At 47.8% G+C, this 24,293-nt stretch overlaps 1 protein-coding gene across 1 annotated transcript; it reads left to right on the top strand.

Moving 5' to 3' along the window:
• The first annotated feature begins 849 nt into the window (after positions 1-849).
• Positions 850-10,833, top strand: Zscan16 (zinc finger and SCAN domain containing 16). Its single transcript, XM_012951775.2, has 4 exons — positions 850-959; positions 2,111-2,656; positions 4,546-4,678; positions 9,740-10,833. Exons 2-4 carry the CDS (start codon positions 2,270-2,272, stop codon positions 10,258-10,260), a joined length of 1,041 nt encoding a protein of 346 aa, XP_012807229.2. The 5' UTR covers positions 850-959; positions 2,111-2,269; the 3' UTR covers positions 10,261-10,833.
• Positions 10,834-24,293: the final 13,460 nt, after the last annotated feature.

Below are 24,293 nucleotides of genomic sequence, written 5' to 3'. Positions count from 1 at the left end.
GCCTGGGCTAGAGTGAGACCCTACCTCGAAAACAAAAAAAAAAAAAAAAACTTAAATTTCCCCGCAAATAGTGGCAGAATTAAATTGTGCTTTATTAGTACTTTCCCAAAATCAACATTAATTAGCCTTGATTCTCAAACTGTGTAAAATTTGTTCCTACCAAATGAAGATATCAGCCAGGAGTGGTGGTGCACGCCTTTAATTACAGCACTTGGGAAGCAGAGATTGAAGGATCACCGAGTTCAAGGCCACCCTGAGACTACATACATAACCCAACTTCAGCAGTGTCTTGAGGTTCACTTTTTTTACTTGGGGGGTGTGTGTGGTTTTCGAGGAAGGGTCTTGCTCCAGCCCAGGCTGACCTGGAATTCACTATGTATTCTCAGGGGGGCCTCGAATTCATGGTAATCCTCGTATCTCTGCCTCCCGATTGCTGGAACTAAAGGCGTGCACCACCATGCCTAGCTAAATAAACTTTAGTGAGTGCATGCTTTACTTAAAATAGTATTTATTCTAAAAATAAAACCGTTATTCCGGTAGCTGCAGAACCCACGCCCCGCACGAGCGTCCCAAGAAGCCGCCGGCTACCAACGGTGCATAGTGCAGGGAAGGAAGCGCCTGCGCGTACCGGTCCGGCTCTGCGGTCTTTGCCGGGCTAGGGGAGCCGGAAGTGCCTGCCGCGCCTGCGCGTACTGATTCCGGCCCTGTGATCGTTGGCGTTCTCGAGTGGCCGGAAGTGCCTGCCGCGCCTGCGCGTACTGGTTCCGGCCCTATGATCGTTGGCGTTCTCGAGTGTCCGGAAGTGCCTGCCGCGCATGCGCGTACTGGTTCCGGCCCTATGATCGTTGGCGTTCTCCAGTGGCCGGAAGTGCCTGCCGCGCCTGCGCGTACTTGTTTCGGCGCTGTGGTCTTGGCGGTGTGGACGCTGGCTGGCCCCGTGGCCCGTCTCCATCCGTGAGGTGAGTGTTTCCCGTTGCCCGGGTGGAAGAGAGGGCGCTGGCCCCTCCCCGGCTCCCGCGGCGGGCTACAGGTGCTCTCGTCCGTCCCGGTCCCGCGTCCGGCCGGAGGACTTGGGCCGGCCTTCCCCCAGGGCCTGGGCGCAGCCCGAGCTCTCGTAACCGGTTCCACGGAAGCATAAACTTGACCTCTTCCGGGTTTGGCTCTTAACCTTTTAGTCCGGGGAACACAGTTGGCTTGTTCGCATGGGAGATCCCGGGCGTCGTGGCTCGTGCCTTTAATCCCAGCACTCGGGAGGCAGAGATAGGAGGGTCGCCGTGAGTTCGAGGCCACCCTGAGACTAGAGTGAATTCCAGGTCAGCCTGGGCTAGAGTGAGACCCTACCTCGAAAAACAATAAAAAGATCCTTTAAACATAACAGCTTACTGGGAACTCGGGGCAACTGGCAGCTAGGGACTTAATCAGTCCATCCACCGAGTGAGAAACGTGAGCATTTTGCAGTAAAAGTCTGAGTTCTAGATTAGTAGCACACAGTGTTGTGTCAAGACCCCCCATTCACCCAGGAGTCACCCAGAGGACCGCCACAGAAGCCGAGACACTCGAATGTAAAAGCAACAGGTTTCTTTTAATGTCAAGCTTAAGCGGGGTCTCTATCCACACAGACCGACGCAGCGCCTGTGGAAGAGAGCCCTAACCTTCTAAAAGTAGGGGTTTATAAAAGAAGAAAAAGCGGGAAAGGGACAAAGGGGTTACATCACATTGCATCTTTTAAAATGATTGGTTCCAAGAAGGCACGTGCGGGAACATTGCTAGTTGCTTATTTCTGGTCAGCAGACTGCTTGCAGAACCTATCTTTTGCAAGAAGCCGGAGGCCCCCACAGTTAAATATTTCTGGAATGTCCTGTTGAGCAAGCGAGCATGAGCTACAGAAGCAAAGGTCAGCGTGTTAGTCAGCTAGTTCCTTATCTGAGAGGAGCCTGGGCTCCTCTTTTGTTAACAATGATTTGTCCTAAAATGGCAGTGCCATTGTTTAATTATTTACGCGTTATTACTTTTTGGTCTCTCAACAGCACAATGTCAAGTCATGTCCCTGATTCACAGTAATTTTCTTTTCTTCCTTTTTTTTTTTTTTTTGTTTTGTTTTGTTTTGTAGAGATTCTGAGGAGACTGTTTCTTCTGGGTGAAGGCAGCAGCATTTTCACTTTCTCTAGAATAACTTTTTTGTGCCTTGGGAGTGTCTTTTAAGGCAAGATCTTAAGAGATTCTCCTTGAATCATTCCCAGATAGAGAAGTGTATCGCTAAAATCCCAGCATGGCTGCAGCCCTGGAACTTGAAGAGCAAAAAGACTTCTTTATAGTTAAAGTAGAGAACCATTCCTGGGAACAGGATTCCATCTCACAAAAATACAGTTCTTGTAAGAGAGAACTCAGCAGACAGAACTTCAGGAAGTTGTCCTATGAGGATGCACCTGGACCTCGCGAAGCTTTCACCCAGCTCTGGGAGCATTGCTGTGGGTGGCTCAAGCCACAGTGCCATACCAAGGAGCAGATCTTAGACCTGCTGGTGCTGGAACAGTTCCTGAGCATTCTTCCTCGGGAACTCCAGGCCTGGGTGCGGGCACACCATCCAGAGACTGGAGAGGAGGCTGTGACTGTGCTGGAGAACCTGGAAAAGGAGCTTGATGAATCCCAAAAGCAGGTGTGTTGGGCTGGTCAGTTGATCTTGAGTAATCTGAGTATATGGGCCAAGTTAAAACAAAAGGCATGTGAAAGAAAAAACCTGAAAATAATTGGGGGTGGGAGTGTTTGTTCTCCCTCTTCCCCCAGGCAGGATCTCACGAGTCCAAGCTAACTTGGAGCTCACTCTTTAGTTCCAGGCTAGCCTCAAACTCCCAGCGATCCTTCTGCCTCTGCTTCCCAAGGGCTGTGATTAAAGGTGTGTGTCACCACACCCAGCTGATAATGTTTTATTGCTAGAGAATAACTGGATTTAGGGAGGGGCATGGATGCCAGTGTCAAAAAGCTAAAATAATGCTGCATAGCAAAGAAACTGACTCTTGTTTCAGTTTGGAAGGCCAGGAACAGTAGGAAATTACTGGAAGACATATCTGAGGAAAACTGTATAACAGTCAAAACTATACATGAGTAAATTGAGAAACTCCCTTCACACCAATATATTCAGGTAGGAATTCAATTTGAAACCAAGGGCACTTCACAACACTGCTCAAAATTATATGTGCCTTATCTACATACACTAAAATTTTTAAGAGCCACAGGTTTAATAATTTTATATAAAGAGTGTAAATAAAGCTGGGCATGGTGGCGCACACACTTAATCCCAGCATTCAGGAGTTAGAGTTAGGAGGATCACTGAGTTCAAGACTAGCCTGAAACTACAGGGTAAGTTCTAGGTCAGCCTGGTCTATGGTGAGACCTTATCTCAAAACAGAAAGAAAAGTGGCTGATCATGGTGGCACACACCTTTAATCCCAGCACTTGAAAGGAGAGGTAGGAGTATCAACTTGAGTTCGAGGTCACCCTGAGACTTCATAGTGAATTTGCTAAAGCATGACCCTATCTCAAACTCCTTCCCCCCCCTTCTGTCCCCACTGTTTCCCCCCCTTCTGTCCCTACTCCCCCCCCTCCAAAAAAAAGAGAAAAGTAAAGACAAGAATCTCTGGAAGCTTGATGGCCAGTTAGCTTGCTATATGCAGAGGTGAACAAGAAACCCTGCCTCAAATAAGGTGGAAAGCAAGGTCCAAAGGTTGTCCCCGACCTTCATGCATGTGCAACCTGCACTCACAAAGATTTAAAATAACTAAACTAGAAGCCAGGCATGGGCACACATGCCTATTATCCCTGCACTTGCAGTGCTAAGACAGGAGAATTACTTCAAGTTCAAAACCAACCTGGTCTGTGTCACAAGATTCCCATCTCAACAATATAAATGAAATAAAGTCTATTTTACCTAACTCAGTATTTAGTAATCAGTATCCAAAATAAGAGGCTTAGATGTTTTTTCTACACTGTTTTCAAAGGTTGGTATGTTTTTACACTTAGCATATCTGAATGTTTACAAGCCTTGTTTTAAGCACTCAGCCACACTTTGCTAGTGGCTAGGGTAATGTATAGCATGGTTATAGGAGAAGTTCTCTTACTAGAGCTTTCTTAAGGTACTTTCCTAATTCCAAGAATATGTGATCTTGGATCTCTGTAAGATGGATGGGAGAAAAAGATTTCTCTCTCCAGTATCCTGAACTATGTAGAAATAAGCCTTTCACTAATCATTGCCATTTACAGTTGAATGAAAATTCATCCCTGTTTCTATTCCCCTGGTCCCTAGTAGAGGCCTTCACCCCCACCTGGTTTTTCAAGGTAGGGTTTCACTCGAGCCCAAGCTGACCTCATGTTCACTGTGTAGTCTCAGGCTGGCCTGGAATTCATGACAATCTTCCTACCTCTGCCTCCTCTGAGTGCTGGGATTAAAGATATACACCACCATGCCTGGCTCTTTCTACCTATTTCATCTAAAGTTCTGTATGGTTCAGACAAAATCTGACAGTCCCAATCATCCCCCCTTGTCACCAGGTCCCGGACAGTTCAGATACGGATGATGAAGACATACTCCTGGATGAATTGACCCCCATGGAAAAGCCGCATGAGTCACTAACTGCTCAGCTTGAGCCTAAGCAGGCTCCACCAGAGCAAGATTCTGGGAATGGTAAGGAGGCAGAGTTTTGTGTGTGTGAGAGAGGAGCTGATTCTTAGATCCAAAGGGTATCCTAGTCCATTATTGTTGCCAATGACACAGTACCACAGACTGGATAGTATTTTTCAATATTTCATTTTCATTTATATATTTGAGAGAGAGAGGCAGATAGAGAGAATGGGCACAACAGGGCCTCTAGTCTCCAGAAGATTGTGCCACCTTGTGCATCTGATTTAAGTGGGTCCTAAGGAATCAAACCTCGGTCCTTTGGCTTTGTGGGCAAGCACCTTAACCACTAAGGTAGTTTTTAAGAAGAGAGGTTTGAGCCAGGCGTGGTGGTGCACGCCTTTAATCCCAGCACTCGGGAGGCAGAGGTAGGAGGATTGCTGTGAGTTCGAGGCCATCCTGAGATTCCATAGTGAATTCCAGGTCAGCCTGGGCTAGAGTGAGACCCTACCTCGAAGAAAAAAGAAAAAAAACACAGAAGAGAGGTTTGTTTTGGTTCATAGTTCTGGTTCAAGGTCTAAAGGCTGATTGGTGATAATCTTCATATTGACAGAATCACAGGGCAACCTAGGACATGACATGTCAAGAAACTGTTTTCTGGTCTCTCCCACCTTTGAATGAAGCTACCAGTATTCAACCACATGTGCTGCACTCTAATGACCTTATTTAACTCTAATTCCCTCCTGTGAGAATATAATTTGACATAAGTGCCTCCATTTGGTTATAAGGAAGCTATTCTTTCTTTTTTTTTTTTTTTTTAATTTATCCATTTTGAGAGAGGAAGTGAGAGGCAGAGAGAGAGAATGGGCACTCCAGGCACTGCAAATTAACTCGAGACGTGTACGCCCCCTTGTGCATCTGGCTTATGTGGGTCTTGGAGAATCAAACCGGGATCCTTTGGCCTTGCAGGCAAACACCTTAACCGCTGAGCCATCTCTCCAGCCAGAAAGCTATTAAAACAAGGTTTTCCAAAAAGTCATGTGGGGGCAACTCCTATTTATAAGAATAGCTTGAGAAAAACTCTCCTCTAAATGCTGCAAACAGTTCCCAGAATGTCAGGGTCACAGAGGTCTGTGAAAGTGCCTGACAGAGTAGGATAAAATCTGGACTTGGTCCCTTATGATTACAGGTGTGCTTGTGTTAGTCATGAACTATTGTATGTTAGATGTTTGGCTCCCCACATCTGTTGTTTGCTCTCAATAAACGCTCCGGGTGTGCCTGTTTCTTCAGATCACATCACTCCTGGGTAAGCAGCAACAGGCATCAGTGTCACCCTCCCATAGGTCCTACCTCTCAACATACTCTGGTTAAATTTCCACCCCTGAATACCTACCAGTGAGGATTAAACTCCAACATAATTTCAAAGGGACCAAGTATGAGAACCATAACAGAAGGACACTTTCTCATTTTTCCTCCTGTTTCTTGCATGCCCTTCACCTATCTACAGAGAATTTTTAAGTTTTAAGCTGCTATTTGGCCCCAGGGCTGGAGGATGGGCTTAAATATTCATGCCTTATCCTTCTGTTATCTAATGCTTCTTCTTTCTAGGCTTCCATTTTAAAGCAGTGGAATAATATGTCATCTGGTTAAGTTGGCTGGGGCTGCCTTAACAGACCACTAGATGGCTTAAACAACAGCATTTACTTCCACCTCTCCTGGTGTCACACCTCCTTGGTTTGCTGGTTTTTCACTGTACTTTCATAGCCTTTTCTCTGTGCAGACATGGTCCTGGTATCTGTGCTTGTAAGAGCAGCAATCCAACTGGTACCAAAAGACCTTTGCAGATGTATTAAAGATTAAGGGTTTCAATGTGGATTTTGGGAACAACACAACTTGCTCTGTTATGACACCATGCTCAAAGGAACAGGTAAAAGACAGATGGCAAGGAGCAGTCATACAGAGTTTGAACTCTGCTCACTAGGGTAAGTGGTTATGTCCTTGTTACATCTCACTAAAGACCAGGAATCTAATGTGTCCCCAGAGTACACTAAAAAAAAGTCCTAGTTTGCTAAAGCCTGCCCTTTTCAGTGCCTCTTGCCTTGTGGCTGGAAGTTCTTGTGTCCATAAAGCCGCCTCTGAGGAATGTCCTATAATCTGCTTATTTTTGATTTTCACCACTTAAGTTTTAGGAACCTCAAATTTCAGGTGGTTGAATATAAAAGTTAATTTTTTGCATGTGTAGTGTGTGTGTGGTATACACATGTATGTGCAGATGCAGAGGTCAGAGAAAGTTATGTGTCTCCTCCTCCCCCCTCTCCACTCTCATTCCCCCCTCCCCCAGCCATCATTTGTCCACCTGTTTTCTTGAGACAGTTCCTCAATACAGAGTTCTGGTGGTTTTTTGTTTTGTTTTGTTTTCTTTGGCTTTTCAAGGGTTTTCACTCTAGCCCAGGCTGACCTGGAATTCACTATGTGGTCTCAGGGTGGCCTCGAACTCTACCTCTGCTGGTGCTCTGGTTTTTGCTAGCTGTAGCAGTTTTCTCATCTCTTCTTCCCACAGGGCTGGGGTTACAGGCATGCATGGCCACATCCAGCTGCTGTCATGGGTCCTGGGAAATCAAATTCTAGTACTTTCAGGTCCTCTTGCTCTCAGCAAGTGCTTAGCCACTGAGCCATCTTGACAGGCTGAATTCAGCTACATATAATTTAAGATGTTTTTCAGACCGTTAAGTCTAAAAGTGAAATATGCTGGTTACGGTTTGGCTTTAAAGGTGAGGCTAAGAACCCTCTCTTCTGTTCATTTACTCCTTTTCATTGAAAACCATATGCGGGGCACAGTAATACATAAAGAATCCAAAAATAGGCCGAGCGTGGTGGTGCATGCTTTTAATCTCAGCACTGGGGAGGCAGAGGTAGGATTACCATGAATTTGAGGCCACCCTGAGACTACATAGCGAATTCCAGGTCAGCCTGAACTAGATTGAAACCCTGCCTCCAAAAAAAAAAAAGGAAGAAGAGAGAAGGAAATAAAAAATAAGACATTCAAGCTTTCTCTTTACGTAAAATAGTCACTGTGCTGTGGCTACACTGTGAGAGCTAGAGAGAAGGGAAGGGCAGCTGACCCTGTGGGGGCTACAGAGGTGTCGCAAAGTAGATTGGTTCAAGCAGAGGTTGTTGGGTGGCAGGAATGAGACATTCTGAGTTGAGGGAAAAGTGCTAGAAATAGCATCTCCTATGAGTTTGATTCTGATGTGGAGGGTTTTGTGAGAGGCTGGTGTCAAAGGTTTCTGTACTGAGGAAACAGCATCCTCCCAGCATAAGGAGGTCTGTTTTAAATAAGTGGGGGCCAGGTGATCCTTCCTTTTTTAAGTTTCAAAGAAGAGAACAACTCTAAAATGCAGAGAAGGAAGGGCCAGAACAGGCCTCTTGAGGGCTAGGATTAAAGGCATGCACCACCACACCTGGCAAGTTTAGCTTTTTTCTTCTCATTTTTTGGGAGCGGGGCTTGAGGTTGGGTTTCTGTCTAGCCCAGGCTGATGTGAAATTCACTATGTAGTCTCAGGGTCACAGCAATCCTCCTACCTCTGCCTCCCAAGTGCTGGGATTAAAGACATGCCCACCTTTTTAATTTTGGGTTTTTTTTTTTAATTTTTTTTTGTTTTATTTTTATTTATTCATTTGAGAGCAACAGACAGAGCAAGAGTCAGAGAGAGAGAATGAGCAGGCTTGGGTCTCCAGCCACTGCAAACAAATTCCAGATGCATGATGTACTTTATACATCTGGCTTATGTGGGTCCTGGGGGATCGAGCCTCGAACCAGGGTCCTTAGGCTTCATAGGCAAGTGCTTAAACACTAAACTATCTCTCCAGCCCCAATTTTTTGGTTTTTTTGAGTTGCATTCTTGCTCTAACCCAGGCTGATCCAGAATTTACTTTGTAGTCATAGGCTGGCCTTGAATTCATATTGATCATCCTACCTTTGCCTCCCGAGTGCTGGGGTTAAAGGTGTGTGCTGTAGTTAATGGGTGTGACAAGAGGAAGGAGAGAATTTAGGAATTTTTGGAAATTAATTAAACTAATATAGGAAATTCAGTGGTTCTCCTTGTGGACCCTCAGCAGGCAGGCCCATGTCACAGGACACTTTTACAGGTGCGGTTTCTTGGGTCCTGCACAGTCCCTTGTCACTTTTGCTCACTTTCCTTTCGTGTACTCTGACATGAATGATTGCACTCTGCTTTCAGATAATATGCTCCTGTTAGAGTTTGTGAAATATACTCCTACGCTCAAAGCTTGGTCCCCTAGTCGATGACCCTGTAAGAGGTGATTAGATCATAAAAAGTATCACTTCAGTGGGTTTAGCCATTGGTGAGTTCACACTTAATGGCTATTAGCTGATGTGGCTGGATAGAGGAAGTATTTTATAGGAGGTCTTCCCTTGAAGGACACATATTATCCCTGGCTCCTTTGTGCTATGGTCTGCTTCTTGCTTACCATCAGGTGAGAAGCTTCCACCATGTTTGTGTTGTGTCACAGGCTTTGGTGATGGAGCCAGCCCACCGTGGGCCAAAGTAAGCCTTCCTCAGTGTTTTTGCAGGCTTTTGTCACAGTGATAAACACTTCCATGCATGCTCTCCTCCTTGGATAGTTTCTGTGTATCTTTGATTCTCCACACTGTTATCCTGTAGTCATTGTTCTTTGCTTTTTACTCCCACTGCCTGCTTTGGGTCCTGAATGCTCTTCCTGAGGGTTTGTTTTGTTTTTTTTCTTTTTTGAGGTAGGGCCTCACTCTAGCCCAGGCTGACCTAGCACTCATTTTGTAGTCCCATGCTGGCCTCAAACTCACAGTGATCCTCCCCCTTCTGCCTCCTGAGTGCTGGGTTGAAACCACAGCTTTTTCTTAAGGTTTTGTCTCCTTCCCCATCTCAGTCTTACAGTCTCACCCTCTGGTTTCTATCCCTGAATGTTCTTGACATATAATGTTACCAAAACATCACCAAATATGTAAAAAACATGTTAATATTTTTTGCTATTTTGTAATACATTTATTATGTCTACATGTTCTTTTTTCCCCCACAGGCTTTTGTTTCTAACCTAGACTGAGATCTGTTTGTGTCCTGTGTGTTGCAGGTGGTAAGTCCAGGACCGAGAATGAAGTGTCTTCCCAGAAGGAAGATGTGCCCATAGATGCAGAAGTCCTTGGGGATATAAACAACAGACTGACCAGAAATGTTCCTCGGCATCCTGAGTCCAAAGATGCTGTTGAAAATGAGGGAAGAATGGAATGGCGACAGAGGGAAAGAAGGCAGTATAAGTGTGATGAGTGTGGAAAGAGTTATAGTTGTAGCTCAGACCTTACTAAGCACAGGAGAATTCACACAGGGGAGAAGCCTTACAAATGTGATGAGTGTGGGAAAGCCTTCATTCAGCCCGCACATCTTGTTCAACATCATCGGGTCCACACTGGAGTGAAGCCCTATAAGTGTAAAGAATGTGGAAGAGATTTCAGTGGGCGCACAGGTCTTACTCAGCATCAAAGAATCCACACAGGTGAAAAGCCTTATCATTGTGGTGAGTGTGGAAAGTCCTTCCGTGTTAGTTCAACTCTTATTAGACATCAGAGAATTCATATAACAAACAAGCTCTACTAAAAAGATAGAAGTAGGGGTTGGGATGATGGCTCACCGGGTAAGCACGCTTGCCCCATAAGCATGAGGGCCCAATTCACCCTGAGTTTGATTTTCCAAGCGGCCACACAAATATCTTGCCGTGGCCACACATGCCTGTAACTCCAGTCCACTAGGAAGCAGAGACTAGAGAATCGCTGGGGCTCACTGGTTAGCCGTCTGACAACAGCAGCTCTGGGCTCAGGGAGAGACTGTCTTAAGGAAACACTGATGAGTGAAAAGAGGTGTATGCTATTAGGGAAGAATCAGGAGTTTCAGAGGCTTTGTATGGTGGCTTATGTCTATAATCCCAACACTTGGGAAGGAAGGCAGGGGCGTAGGTAGGCCTGACTTTGAGACCAGCCTGGTCTGCAAGCGTGAAACTCCTGTCTGCCGGCGTCACCGCAGACTGTTGCCTCCTGATCCAGCTTGACTACCTCTGCTCCAGTGTTCAGGGAATGGCCTTAGCAGAGACAGCCTCTGCCCTCATGTTCCTAGATAAGAGACTCCAGCTATTTTTGTCTAAGTTAAAATACATTAAAATTGTCTTGAAATAAAGAGTCTACGCAAGTTTTTTCCACCATTACTAATATAATGGATTGAGTATTGCAGTGACCTTTGTGTTTATTGCTGGGGGGGGGATAAACCCTGACCTGAAGAAGCCTATAGGGAGAGGGTTTATAGGCTTACAGATTCCAGAGGAAGCTTCATCATGGAAGAAACTGCCACATGTCAGCATACCTCAATAGCAGAGACAGCAGCCAGCACAGGCTGACCAGGAACACACCTAGGCCTGGAGATTTAACTAGGAACACCACACTAAGTAATTTTAAATGGGGGTTGTTTACTTAATGGAAACTGGTTTCCAATAGTGAATGAGGTCATCAGAAAATAGAAGGAGCTGGGCTGAAGAGATGGCTCAGCAGTTAAGGTGCTTGCCTGTAAAGCAGAATGATCCAGATTGATTTCCCAGAACCTGTATAAAGCCAGACGCACAGGGTGGTGCATCTAGTTGTTTGCATCAGCTAGAAGTCCTAGTGCTCCCATTCTCTCTGGTTAAGAACACGGAAATAGGAAAATGTCAATCTAGAACTGGTGTCCTATGTGACAGCCAGTACCCACTCATTTAAATAGAAGTTCCACTTTATTGGAGACATTGGCCACATTACAGGCTGAATACCCCAAATCCAAAACAAAAATATACCAACATGAAGCCACAAGTGGAAAATTCCACACAACATTATATCACAGACATACAGTGGTTTTTTTCAGCAGCTGCACACCTTATTTAGTTATTTAAATTACAAAGGAAAGAGCCAGGCATGGTAGTGCATGCCTTTAATCCCAGGCAGAGGTAGGATTGTTGTGAGTTCAAGGCCACCCTGAGAATACAGAGTGACTTCCAGGTCAGCCTGGGCTAGAGTGAAACCCTACTTCGAGAAACCAAAAAAGAAAAAGTAATAATACAAAGGACCTTTGGGCAATAGATATGAAGCATATGGGAAAGCATCATGTTTAGGCTTGAGTCCCATCTCCAGGATAGGAGCCATATGCAAATACTCCAAAATTCAAGCAATTTGTGTTTTCGGGCATTTTATTTTTTAATTGTTCAAGGTAGGTCTCACTCTCGCTCAGGCTGGCCTCGAATTCATGACAAACCTACTTCTGCCTCCAGAGTGCTGAGATCAAAAGTGTGCGCCACCATGCCTAGGCCCAGCATTTTAAATAGGGGATATTCTAGTAGCTAGCTACTGTTTTGGGATATGTCAGACATTTTTGTAGAAGGTTCTACAAGACTGGCTGAATCAGTTACTGACAAGGTTCTGAGTTTGGGAAAGTGTCTCAGAAAATGCCTGTGAGATGTTAATATGTGCAACACCAACACTCCCAAGAGCAACAGCTTATGGCCCCTCTTTAGCCTCAACAAAAAAACATAATTGAGGGGAAGAGAATTATTAAAATATAACCCACTTAAGTGATTTAAAGTAAAAGTTGGGCTGGAGAGATGGCTTAGCAGTTAAGCGCTTGCCTGTGAAGCCTAAGGACTCCGGTTCGAGGCTCGGTTCCCCAGGTCCCACGTTAGCCAGATGCACAAGGGGGCGCACGCATCTGGAGTTCATTTGCAAAGGCTGGAAGCCCTGGCGCGCCCATTCTCTCTCTCTCCCTCTATCTGTCTTTCTGTGTCTGTTGCTCTCAAATAAATAAATAAATAAATTTTAAAAAATAAAGTAAAAGTTGAAGCTTTCACCTCAATAAAAAGTGGTGCTGAAGTAGTGTCGCCTGTTAGAGAAGCTGGTGAGGAAACAGCCAGCTGGAAAGTCCCAAAATCAGCCACAACTAGTGACCAAACCCAAGTCAGAATCACTGTTCTAGCAGAAAGCCACTCAGAGGCACAGCGCCAGTCCTGAAACAACTGAGTGCAGAAGGCTTCTCAAAGTTGTGCTTATAAGCATTTATGTTGCTCCTCCCCCCTTTGAAAGGAGGTAACAACTTGCACTTTGTAGTTTTCATAAACGAGACTGATTGTAAGAGGCAGCTGTAAAGCACATGGGAGACAGCTCAGATGGGCATGGTGATTTGAGTGAGGAAGCTATTCTAGTCTGTTTTTGCTGCTATGATAAATTTCCCAAGGCCTAGTAACCTAACAGCTTATTTCATTCTCAGTTCTGGTGGCTGGAACATCTCAACAGCATTATACTTGTGTCCTAATGGGGCCCTCTAGTTGCATCATAACTTGACGTCAGGAGGGATCAATGCATAAAGTGGCCTCACTTGGGCTGGAGTGATGGCTTAGTGGTTAAGGCACTTACCTTAACCTTAACTTGCCTGTGAAGCCCAAGGACCCATGTTTGACTCTCCAGATCCCATGTAAGATGGAGCACATGCCCACTAGGAGGTGCAAACGTGCAGTTCGATTGCAGTGGCTGGAGCCCTGGCAAGCCAATTCTCTATTTCTCCCCCCAAAAAAAATTTATTAAAAAAATAAAGTGGCCTCAGTTTGTAACAGTCTGTCCTCTGACTACATAATGGTGGAGGCCTGACCACTCCTAAGCGACTGCATTCATCAGGAGGGTCAAACCCCCATGGCCCAGTTACCACCAATTTGGCCACACCTCTTAAAAGGTCAGTGGCATTAGGGTCCAGTCTTCTGATGCATAAACCTTTGCTGGACAAACCATAGCAGGCACCACTTATGGTTAGTATTATCCACAGTAGGTGAATGCTGGAGGAGGGGCTGTAGGTGTGAGTGAGGTTTGACAAAGCGATGTCATGATGGTAGGAGGTGGTATAAGGGGAAATAAAAAGGACAAAGGAGGGCTGGGGAAATGGCTTAGCGGTTAAGGCATTTCCCTGTGAAGCCTAAGGAGTCCAGTTCAATTTCCTAGAACCCATGAAAACCTGCTGCACCAAAAGGAGGGGGGTCAAAGGGAAGAATGAGGGTCTAAAGAAGAGAATAGGGCATGGTGCAGGTCGTATACAGATAAACACATCTATCCCTGGTCCATACGTGCTTTAGACTTTGATGCATAACAGATGTATTTTGTCTCTTGAAAGTGGGCTACATGTTCATCTGTGGTATGTGGTGAAAATATTTCATTAAGTAATTACATTAAACAGAGACCATCAACAGTGAAAAGAAGTGCTCCCTAACAGCCACCTCTCCCCATGATACGTCACAAGTGAGGCAGTCTGGGGTTTTAAGAGTTACTGTCCAAAACTGAGCATGGTGGCACACACCTTTAATCCCAGTACTGAAGTAGGAGGATCACTGTGAGTTTGAGGCCACAATGAGACTATGTAGTGAATTAGTGAATTCCAGGTCAGCCTGGGCTAGAGTGAGACTCTACCTTTAAAAGAAAAAGTCAGTGTCCAGACTGTCCAGGGTTGGAGAGATGCATTAGCAGTTAAAGTGGTTGCCTACAAAGCCTAAGAAGCCAGGTTTAATGCCCCCATATCCATGTAAAGACAGATGCAGAAACTGGCACATTCATCTGGAGTTCATTTGCAGCAGCTGGGGGCTGTGGTATGCCCATTCTATTCATTCATTCTGTCTGTCTGTCTCTCTCTCTCTCTCTCTCTCTCTCTCTCTCTCTCTCCTTGCAAATTAATTAACTTAAAAAATAATTTAGGGCTGAAGAAATGGCTTAGCTGTTAAGGCGCATAACTACAAAACCTTAAAACCCAAATTCAACTCCCCAGAACCCACGTAAGCCATGTACACAAAGTGGTGCTGTGTCTGAAGTTTTCAGTGGCTAAGGCCCTGGCACAATTTCTCTCTCACTCACTTTTACAAATAAAAAATTTAAAAATATCTTCTGAGGCAAGCCCAACAAACTGGCCTTTTTTTAATGCAAGAGAGTGAGTGTTGCAGTCAGGTTCACATTGCTGGTAGAAATCACTTGACCAAGAGCAGCTTGTGGGGAAGAAAAATAAAAAATAAAAGAGGCTTATTCTGGCTTATAGGCTCATGGGGAGGCTCCACGATGGCAGGAAAAATGATGGCATAAGCAGAGGGTGGATATCACCCCCAGCCAGAATCAGGTAGACAACAGCAACAAGAGAGTATGCCAAACACTGGCAAGGGGACCCTCGCAATAACACCCATAAGCCCACCCCCAACAATACACTGCCTCCAGGAGGCTTTAATTTCCAATCCCCATCAGCTGGGGAAACTGGCATTCAGAATATCTAAGTTTATGGGGGACACCAGAATCAAACCACCACATTCTGCCCCTCGCCCCCATATACTAATAACCATACATGATATAAAATGCAGTGCATTCATCCAACTTTAAAATTCCCCATAGTTTTTATCAATTCCAATGATGTTCATACATCCCCACAGTCCAAGATCTTTTAATTGAGCCATAAGACCCAAAAATACCTCCCCCCCCAAAAAAAAAAAAACCACAATGGCACAGAATAAACTTTCACACTGCAAAAGATGGCACTGAGCATAGCAAAAAAAAATAGCCAACTAATACAAGATTTAAAACCAGGGCAAACATCAAACTCTGTAGCTTCAAGTCCAACAGCTCTAGTCAGTGACAAGTCCCCAAGTCTGATAACTAACCAGCAACAAGTCTCTGGAGCTTTAATTCCGTCCCTCCAGCCAGGCTACTCATAGTCCTGGAAAACTTCATCGGGGCCAGCAGTTCTCCTTAGCAGCCATCTTATGGTCCCAGCATCTCCACTGGGTCTCCACTGCAATCCATGTCATCCTCTTGGCTCCATCACATCTCCATGCAAGCATACAGCAAACTTGCTTCAAACTGCCCATGGCCGTTTCCAAAACACAAGACCACATTGCAAACTCAATGACCCTCTCTTTCCTGCATTTTTATACTCCATAATACCAGGTAGAGTGCCAATTTGTTAATCGGGGGGAGGGGGAATAATGCAAACTGTGAAGAACAGGACACTCCTTGAGCACTCAAGCCCCTTCAAGAGTCTACATTCTTTGTGTTGCTCCAGTGCAGGTCAACTGGCCCAATCTCAAAGGTTGTAATCTTTCAATTGCAGCTGAACGGGCAGCAGTTTACACAAAGATTTCATTTTTAGTGTACCATATCCCTCTGCTCACACTTGCTAATTTCTATGCAAAACAACCCTGCACAACTTCTCAGGACACAAGCATAACAGCAAGCTTCTCACACTAGCCCGGTCCAAGCAAAGCTCTTTCTCACCCTCATAAGCCAAACCTCACAGTCCTTACTGCATTCAGTTCCTACTCCACAGTTCTTACTGCATTCAGGTTTTTTAACTCTGACCAGAATAGTCCATCAAGCCGTACTTGCAGCACTGCAAAGCGTCTCTTAGGCCAAGTTTTCAAATCCTTCCACATTCCTCTTGAAACTCAGCTCCAAAAGGCCAAAGCCACGCAGTCAGATGTCTAGCAGCAATCCCACTCCTCGGTACCACTTTACTGTTGCAGTCAGGTTTGCTGGTAGAAATCACCCAACCAAGAGCAGCTTGTGGGGGAAAAAAGGTTTATTTTGGCTTACAGACTCGAGGGGACTACACAATGGCAGGGAAAATGATGGCATGAGCAGAGAGTGGACATCACCCCTAGCCAGCAGGCAAGGAGACACTGGCTATAACACCCATAAGCCCACCCCCAACATACACTGCCTTCAGGAAGCTTTAATTTCCAATCACCAACAGCTGGAGAGACGAGCATTCAGCATACCTAAGTTTATGGGGACACCTGAATCAAACCCTCAGAGAGAGTGAGGGTGAGGGCACAAAAGGAGAGAATTGGCACACCAGGGCCTCCAGCCATTGCGATTGAATTCCAGACACATGGGCCACATTGTACACATATGCAGCCTTGCATGCCTATGTTACTTTGTGTATATGGCTTAAGCGGGACCTGGAGAATGGAACACAGGTCATTAAGCTTCGTAGGCAAATGCCTTAAATGCTAAGCCATCTCTCCAGCTCTAAACAAAAAATTTTTTAGAGTCACTCTTCATCTTTCTTGCCCAAACCCTTTATGGCAGTTTCTCAACTATGATTGACTTAACAATTTGGATCAGATAACTTGGGTACTGTCCATACATTGTTGCATGCTTAGCAGAATCTCTCTTCCTCTCTCACTCTCTATCTCCCTTTCCTCCTTGCAAATAAATCTTAAAATACTTTTACAGGGCTGAAGAGATGGCTTAGTGGTTAAGTGTTTGCCTGTGAAGCCTAAGGACCCAGGTTTGAGGCTCGATTCCCCAGGACCCACGTTAGCCAGATGCACAAGAGGGTGCATGCATCTGGAGTTCATTTGCAGTGGATGGAGGCACTGATGTGCACATTCTCCCTGTCTCCCTCCCGCCATCTCTCTCTCTCTCTCTCTCTCTCTCTCTCTCTCTCTCTCTTTCTCTCTCTCTCTCTCTCTCTCTGTCACTCACAAATAAATACATAAAAATAAACAAAAAAAATTAAAAATACTTTTACAGTGTCATTTGAGGGTCAGAATTGTTCATTAGTAAAGAGCCACTGACTGGCCCTGAGTTTAATCATCAACAGCACACATGCACACACACACACACAAACACGCCTATGTGAAAGTAACCTGATGTCCATGACCCTTCTCTAAATCATGTACAATAAGATTCTAGTATAAAATGCAAGAAACCTGCTACAGCGCAAGACACTTCCACCCAAGGATTATCACAGGTATAGCACACGATAAAGAAGCAATCACTTTAGAGAATGAGCCTTACCTCAGTAGAACTCAGCTGCAGAGAGCGAGCTGTGCCTCAGTAGAAGTCTGCTGCAAACAGTGAGTCCTGACTCAGTAGAAGTCTGCTGTAGAGAGTGAGCCCTGCCTCAGTAGAAGCCGTCTGCGGCACAGAGCGAGCCCTGCCTCAGTAAAGTCTGCTCTAGAGAGCGAGCCCTGCCTCAGTAGAAGCCGTCTGCTGTAGAGAGCGAGCCCTGCCTCAGTAGAAGCCGTCTGCTGTAGAGAGCGAGCCCTGCCTCAGTAGAAGCCGTCTGCTGTAGAGAGCGAGCCCTGCCTCAGTAGAAGCCGTCTGCTGCAGAGAGCGAGCCCTGCCTCAGTAGAAGCCGTCTGCTGTAGAGAGCGAGCCCTGCCTCAGTAGAAGCCGTCTGCTGTAGAGAGTGAGCCCTGCCTCAGTAGAAGTCTGCTGCAGAGAGCGAGCCCTGCCTCAGTAGAAGCCGTCTGCTGTAGAGAGCGAGCCCTGCCTCAGTAGAAGTCTGCTGCAGAGAGCGAGCCCTGCCTCAGTAGAAGCCGTCTGCTGCAGAGAGCGAGCCCTGCCTCAGTAGAAGCCGTCTGCTGTAGAGAGCGAGCCCTGCCTCAGTAGAAGCCGTCTGCTGTAGAGAGCGAGCCCTGCCTCAGTAGAAGCCGTCTGCTGTAGAGAGTGAGCCCTGCCTCAGTAGAAGTCTGCTGCAGAGAGCGAGCCCTGCCTCAGTAGAAGCCGTCTGCTGTAGAGAGCGAGCCCTGCCTCAGTAGAAGTCTGCTGTAGAGAGCGAGCCCTGCCTCAGTAGAAGCCGTCTGCTGTAGAGAGCGAGACCTGCCTCAGTAGAAGCCGTCTGCTGTAGAGAGCAAGCCCTGCCTCAGTAGAAGCCGTCTGCTGTAGAGAGCGAGCCCTGCCTCAGTAGAAGTCTGCTGCAGAGAGCAAGCCCTGCCTCAGTAGAAGCCGTCTGCTGTAGAGAGCGAGACCTGCCTCAGTAGAAGTCTGCTGCAGAGAGCGAGACCTGCCTCAGTAGAAGCCGTCTGCTGTAGAGAGCGAGCCCTGCCTCAGTAGAAGCCGTCTGCTGTAGAGAGCGAGCCCTGCCTCAGTAGAAGTCTGCTGCAGAGAGCGAGACCTGCCTCAGTAGAAGCCGTCTGCTGTAGAGAGCGAGCCCTGCCTCAGTAGAAGCCGTCTGCTGTAGAGAGCGAGCCCTGCCTCAGTAGAAGCCGTCTGCTGTAGAGAGCGAGCCCTGCCTCAGTAGAAGCCGTCTGCTGCAGAGAGCGAGACCTGCCTCAGTAGAAGCCGTCTGCTGTAGAGAGCGAGCCCTGCCTCAGTAGAAGCCGTCTGCTGCAGAGCGAGACCTGCCTCAGTAGAAGCCGTCTGCTGTAGAGAGCGAGCCCTGCCTCAGTAGAAGCCGTCTGCTGCAGAGAGCGAGCCCTGCCTCAGTAGAAGCCGTCTGCTGTAGAGAGCGAGCCCTGCCTCAGTAGAAGCCGTCTGCTGTAGAGAGCGAGCCCTGCCTCAGTAGAAGCCGTCTGCTGTAGAGAGCGAGCCCTGCCTCAGTAGAAGCCGTCTGCTGTAGAGAGCGAGCCCTGCCTCAGTAGAAGTCTGCTGTAGAGAGCGAGCCCTGCCTCAGTAGAAGTCTGCTGTAGAGAGCGAGCCCTGCCTCAGTAGAAGTCTGCTGTAGAGAGCGAGCCCTGCCTCAGTAGAAGTCGTCTGCTGTAGAGAGCGAGCCCTGCCTCAGTAGAAGTCTGCTGTAGAGAGCGAGCCCTGCCTCAGTAGAAGTCTGCTGCAGAGAGCGAGCCCTGCCTCAGTAGAAGTCTGCTGCAGAGAGCGAGCCCTGCCTCAGTAGAAGCCGTCTGCTGTAGAGAGCGAGCCCTGCCTCAGTAGAAGCCGTCTGCTGTAGAGAGCAAGCCCTGCCTCAGTAGAAGCCGTCTGCTGTAGAGAGCGAGCCCTGCCTCAGTAGAAGCTGTCTGCTGTAGAGAGCGAGACCTGCCTCAGTAGAAGCCTGCTGTAGAGAGCGAGCCCTGCCTCAGTAGAAGCCGTCTGCTGTAGAGAGCGAGACCTGCCTCAGTAGAAGCCTGCTGTAGAGAGCGAGACCTGCCTCAGTAGAAGCCTGCTGCAGAGAGCGAGCCCTGCCTCAGTAGAAGTCTGCTGCAGAGAGCGAGCCCTGCCTCAGTAGAAGCCGTCTGCTGTAGAGAGCGAGCCCTGCCTCAGTAGAAGCCGTCTGCTGTAGAGAGCGAGACCTGCCTCAGTAGAAGTCTGCTGCAGAGAGCGAGCCCTGCCTCAGTAGAAGCCGTCTGCTGTAGAGAGCAAGCCCTGCCTCAGTAGAAGCCGTCTGCTGTAGAGAGCGAGCCCTGCCTCAGTAGAAGCCGTCTGCTGTAGAGAGCAAGCCCTGCCTCAGTAGAAGCCGTCTGCTGTAGAGAGCGAGCCCTGCCTCAGTAGAAGCCGTCTGCTGTAGAGAGCGAGACCTGCCTCAGTAGAAGCCTGCTGTAGAGAGCGAGCCCTGCCTCAGTAGAAGCCTGTTGTAGAGAGCGAGACCTGCCTCAGTAGAAGCCGTCTGCTGTAGAGAGCGAGACCTGCCTCAGTAGAAGCCTGCTGCAGAGAGCGAGCCCTGCCTCAGTAGAAGCCGTCTGCTGTAGAGAGCGAGACCTGCCTCAGTAGAAGTCTGCTGCAGAGAGCGAGACCTGCCTCAGTAGAAGCCGTCTGCTGTAGAGAGCAAGCCCTGCCTCAGTAGAAGCCGTCTGCTGTAGAGAGCGAGCCCTGCCTCAGTAGAAGCCGTCTGCTGTAGAGAGCGAGACCTGCCTCAGTAGAAGCCTGTTGTAGAGAGCGAGACCTGCCTCAGTAGAAGCCGTCTGCTGTAGAGAGCGAGACCTGCCTCAGTAGAAGCCTGCTGCAGAGAGCGAGCCCTGCCTCAGTAGAAGCCGTCTGCTGTAGAGAGCGAGACCTGCCTCAGTAGAAGTCTGCTGTAGAGAGCGAGCCCTGCCTCAGTAGAAGTCGTCTGCTGTAGAGAGCGAGCCCTGCCTCAGTAGAAGCCGTCTGCTGTAGAGAGCGAGACCTGCCTCAGTAGAAGCCGTCTGCTGTAGAGAGCGAGACCTGCCTCAGTAGAAGTCTGCTGTAGAGAGCGAGCCCTGCCTCAGTAGAAGCCGTCTGCTGTAGAGAGCGAGCCCTGCCTCAGTAGAAGTCTGCTGTAGACAGCGAGCCCTGCCTCAGTAGAAGTCTGCTGTAGAGAGCGAGCCCTGCCTCAGTAGAAGCCGTCTGCTGTAGAGAGCGAGCCCTGCCTCAGTAGAAGTCTGCTGTAGAGAGCGAGCCCTGCCTCAGTAGAAGCCGTCTGCTGTAGAGAGCGAGACCTGCCTCAGTAGAAGCCGTCTGCTGTAGAGAGCGAGCCCTGCCTCAGTAGAAGCCGTCTGCTGTAGAGAGCGAGCCCTGCCTCAGTAGAAGCCGTCTGCTGTAGAGAGCGAGCCCTGCCTCAGTAGAAGTCTGCTGTAGAGAGCGAGCCCTGCCTCAGTAGAAGTCTGCTGTAGAGAGCGAGCCCTGCCTCAGTAGAAGTCTGCTGTAGAGAGCGAGCCCTGCCTCAGTAGAAGCCGTCTGCTGTAGAGAGCGAGACCTGCCTCAGTAGAAGCCGTCTGCTGTAGAGAGCGAGCCCTGCCTCAGTAGAAGTCTGCTGCAGAGAGCGAGCCCTGCCTCAGTAGAAGTCTGCTGTAGAGAGCGAGCCCTGCCTCAGTAGAAGCCGTCTGCTGTAGAGAGCGAGCCCTGCCTCAGTAGAAGCCGTCTGCTGTAGAGAGCGAGCCCTGCCTCAGTAGAAGCCGTCTGCTGTTGATAGCGAGCCCTGCCTCAGTAGAAGCCTGCTGCAGAAAGCGATGCTTTTCTCAATAGGAGTCATCTGCTTTAGCGACTGAGTCTTACCTCCTTTGATAATCATCTGTTTTGAGAGCCTTGCCTCAGTATAATTCGTCTGCTCTGAGAGCCTTACCTCAGTAGAGTAGTCTGCTTTGAGAGCCTTACCTCACTACAAAGACTAGAGGGACTTGTGCTCACATGTGAACTTATTTGTGTAAAACGCTTGCTCTGGCCTTTTCACTTGTTTGACTTCTTAAGGTTGGGTGGGTCACCAGCAGCTCCACTGGAGTCACCAGCAAATATTCAGTCAGGGTTCCTGCTCTTGCCACATCTGCCTAACCGCCATTGTCTGACCTACACTCACAGGCCAAACATGTGCTTGCAGTGTGTCTGTTAGTGTGCAAAGGACACTGGCTTCATTCAGTTGGGCTGAAATAGACAATTCCAAGACCATCCATCCACCCATGGAAGATTGTGCTAGTCCTCTGTACATACAATAATTTTTTTCTTAAATTTTTTTTAAATTTTTTTGAGAGAGAGATAGAGAAAGAGAGAGAGGAAGAGGAAGAGGCACAGAGAAAGACAGAATGGGCATGCCAGGGCCTTCAGCCACTGTAAATGAACTCCAGATGCATGCGCCCCCTTGTGCATCTGGCTTACGTGGGTCCTGGGGAATCCAACCAGCATCCTTAGGCTTCACAGGCAAACGCTTTAACTGCTAAGCCATTTCCCCAGCCCCATATAATAAATTTTAAAACCTTTTGCCATTCTCCGCTGGCGGGCAGGTAGTGCTGAGGGAAGGACCAGGCCTGCTGGTTCCTCCCAAGGAGTTGGGGAGGAGAGTGGGCTTCGTATGACCCAGAATCTCTCCTAGCCACTGGAGAAAAGCCACACTGAGTCAGGAGTCTTGTGGAAGCAGGAACTCTCTTTATTGCTATGAGCATTTGCCTATATAATGTTGGGCACGAAGGCGGAGATTTTAGGACAGTGGTGGGGGGAGAGGTAAGGGCCAATAGTAAACTGTAACTATTGAAATGGTAATTTTAACTGCCACGCAGAGGTGGCAGGCAAGAAGCTATTAGGTGTCTTGCTGATTCATAGCTGGCAGAGACAGGTCACCAAACTTTAGCTAGGCTCAGGACGTTCCACTAGGCCTCATGCCTGGCCTTTCAGGCCCCAACATCTCCCCCTTTTGCTTTTGTAAGAGCATTAGTCACTGTGGCCCCTGTCTTAGGTTGTCCCCCTCTGGGGATCTTACCCATCATTGGGTACCAGGTGTTTAGCTCAGAGTATTTATCATGGCCTCTGTCTTAGATTGTCCCCCTCTGGGGATCTTACCCATCGCTGGGTACCATGTGTTTAGCTCACTGAGAACCCACTCCATGGCCTGTCTTAGGTTGTCTTAGTCAGTCTGAGATCTTACCTGTCATCGGTCACATGGAGGGCAGAGGAGGTGGCAGTGGGTTATCTGAGGAACTTAATTTCTGAGTTGCCAGCCTGTGATAATGTATCTCGACCTGATGAAGTTTTATTGCCTCTAGCCGCTGGTGAATAAATTGTGTAATTTTGTTAATTACATAAGGCCCGACAGTGAGGAGGAAGAGGAGGAGGGGCCTAAGATAAGGGAGGAAGTAGGGTAAGAAGCCATGTAAGCGCGTTCACACTGGGCTGTCCTGGGTGTCCCATTGCCTCCTCTCCAAGTCTTCCTGGAGCCTCTTAATCTTGTCCTAGAGGATTTTTATTTACTGGCATAAAAGCAATATTTTTTCTGTAAAAACAAACATACTCTTCCCTTTTTCGTGATTAGTAGGCTGTTTTGTAGGACTACCTCAGCCAGCTGTTGTTGGAGATAGGTCTCCCTCCAATATAATCCAAAGAGGGCATAGGGAGGGCCTCATTTCCAGGAATGATATCTATATCTGGGATTAAGGCTGGGGCACAAGGGCCCATCCAATTGGTGGGCAGAAAGTTATAGGCCATCCTGCCTCCACAAACATAAACCATTCCAGAAGGCAGGCAGCATTGAGCATTGGGCTCAGTTTATTGAAGCTTACAGATCCAGGGGAAGTTTCATAATGGCAGAAAAAGCTGGCCTGCCTTCACAGGCCCAAGCAGAGAGAGAGAGAGAGAAGGACAAGCCTTTACAAATACAAAAGCTGCAGATGTAGCTTGCTAGGATCCATTCAGAAATATAAAAGCCACCAGCAAACTGAAAGTGAAATAAAGAGAAAGGGAACAGAGATGTTGACAAACAAGTACAGGTTATAGAAGCAAAGTTTAGTGTATTAAATATGAAGACTGCCTTATAACTTATGAGGGTACGCTCACCCACACATGTACACCGATTACCTCCTCAACGAATGCCTCTCACAGGGCACTAGTCTGCCAGACACCAAGAGCCCCACGTTGGGCGCCAGATGCCGGGCTCCACTGGCCAGCAGGTAGTGCTGAGGGAAGGACCAGGCCTGCTGGTTCCTCCCAAGGGGTTGAGGAGGAGAGTGGGCGTTGTATGAAAGTGGATATTTTAGGACGGGGGAGGGGGGGAGGGAGAGGTAAGGGCCAATAGTAAACTGTAACTATTGAAATGGTAATTTTAACTGCCACGCGGAGGTGGCAGGCAAGAAGCCATTAGGTGTCTTGCTGAGTCCTAGCTGGCCAGAGACAGGTCGCCAAACTTTATCTAGGCTCAGGAAGTTCCACTAGGCCTCACGCCTGGGCCTTTCAGGGCCCAACACCTTTAAACAAAAAAAGCTTGTTCTGCCTTTGTGCAGTCCCTCCCCATTCACACCTGTGGTGATTCCCTCTCCTCTGCTCCTTGAAAACATCACCTGAAAAATATGCCTTGGGCTGGAGAGATGGCATAGCGGTTAAGCGCTTGCATGTGAAGCCTAAGGACCCTGGTTCGAGGCTCGGTTCCCCAGGTCCCACGTTAGCCAGATGCACAAGGGGGCGCACGCGTCTAGAGTTCGTTTGCAGAGGCTGGAAGCCCTGGCGCTC

This window comes from Jaculus jaculus, chromosome 13 (genome assembly GCF_020740685.1).
Source record: "Jaculus jaculus isolate mJacJac1 chromosome 13, mJacJac1.mat.Y.cur, whole genome shotgun sequence".
Classification (NCBI taxonomy): Eukaryota; Metazoa; Chordata; class Mammalia; order Rodentia; family Dipodidae; genus Jaculus; species Jaculus jaculus.
The sequence above is the reverse complement of the archived record's forward strand: the minus strand, read 5'-3'. Positions and strand labels throughout refer to the sequence as shown.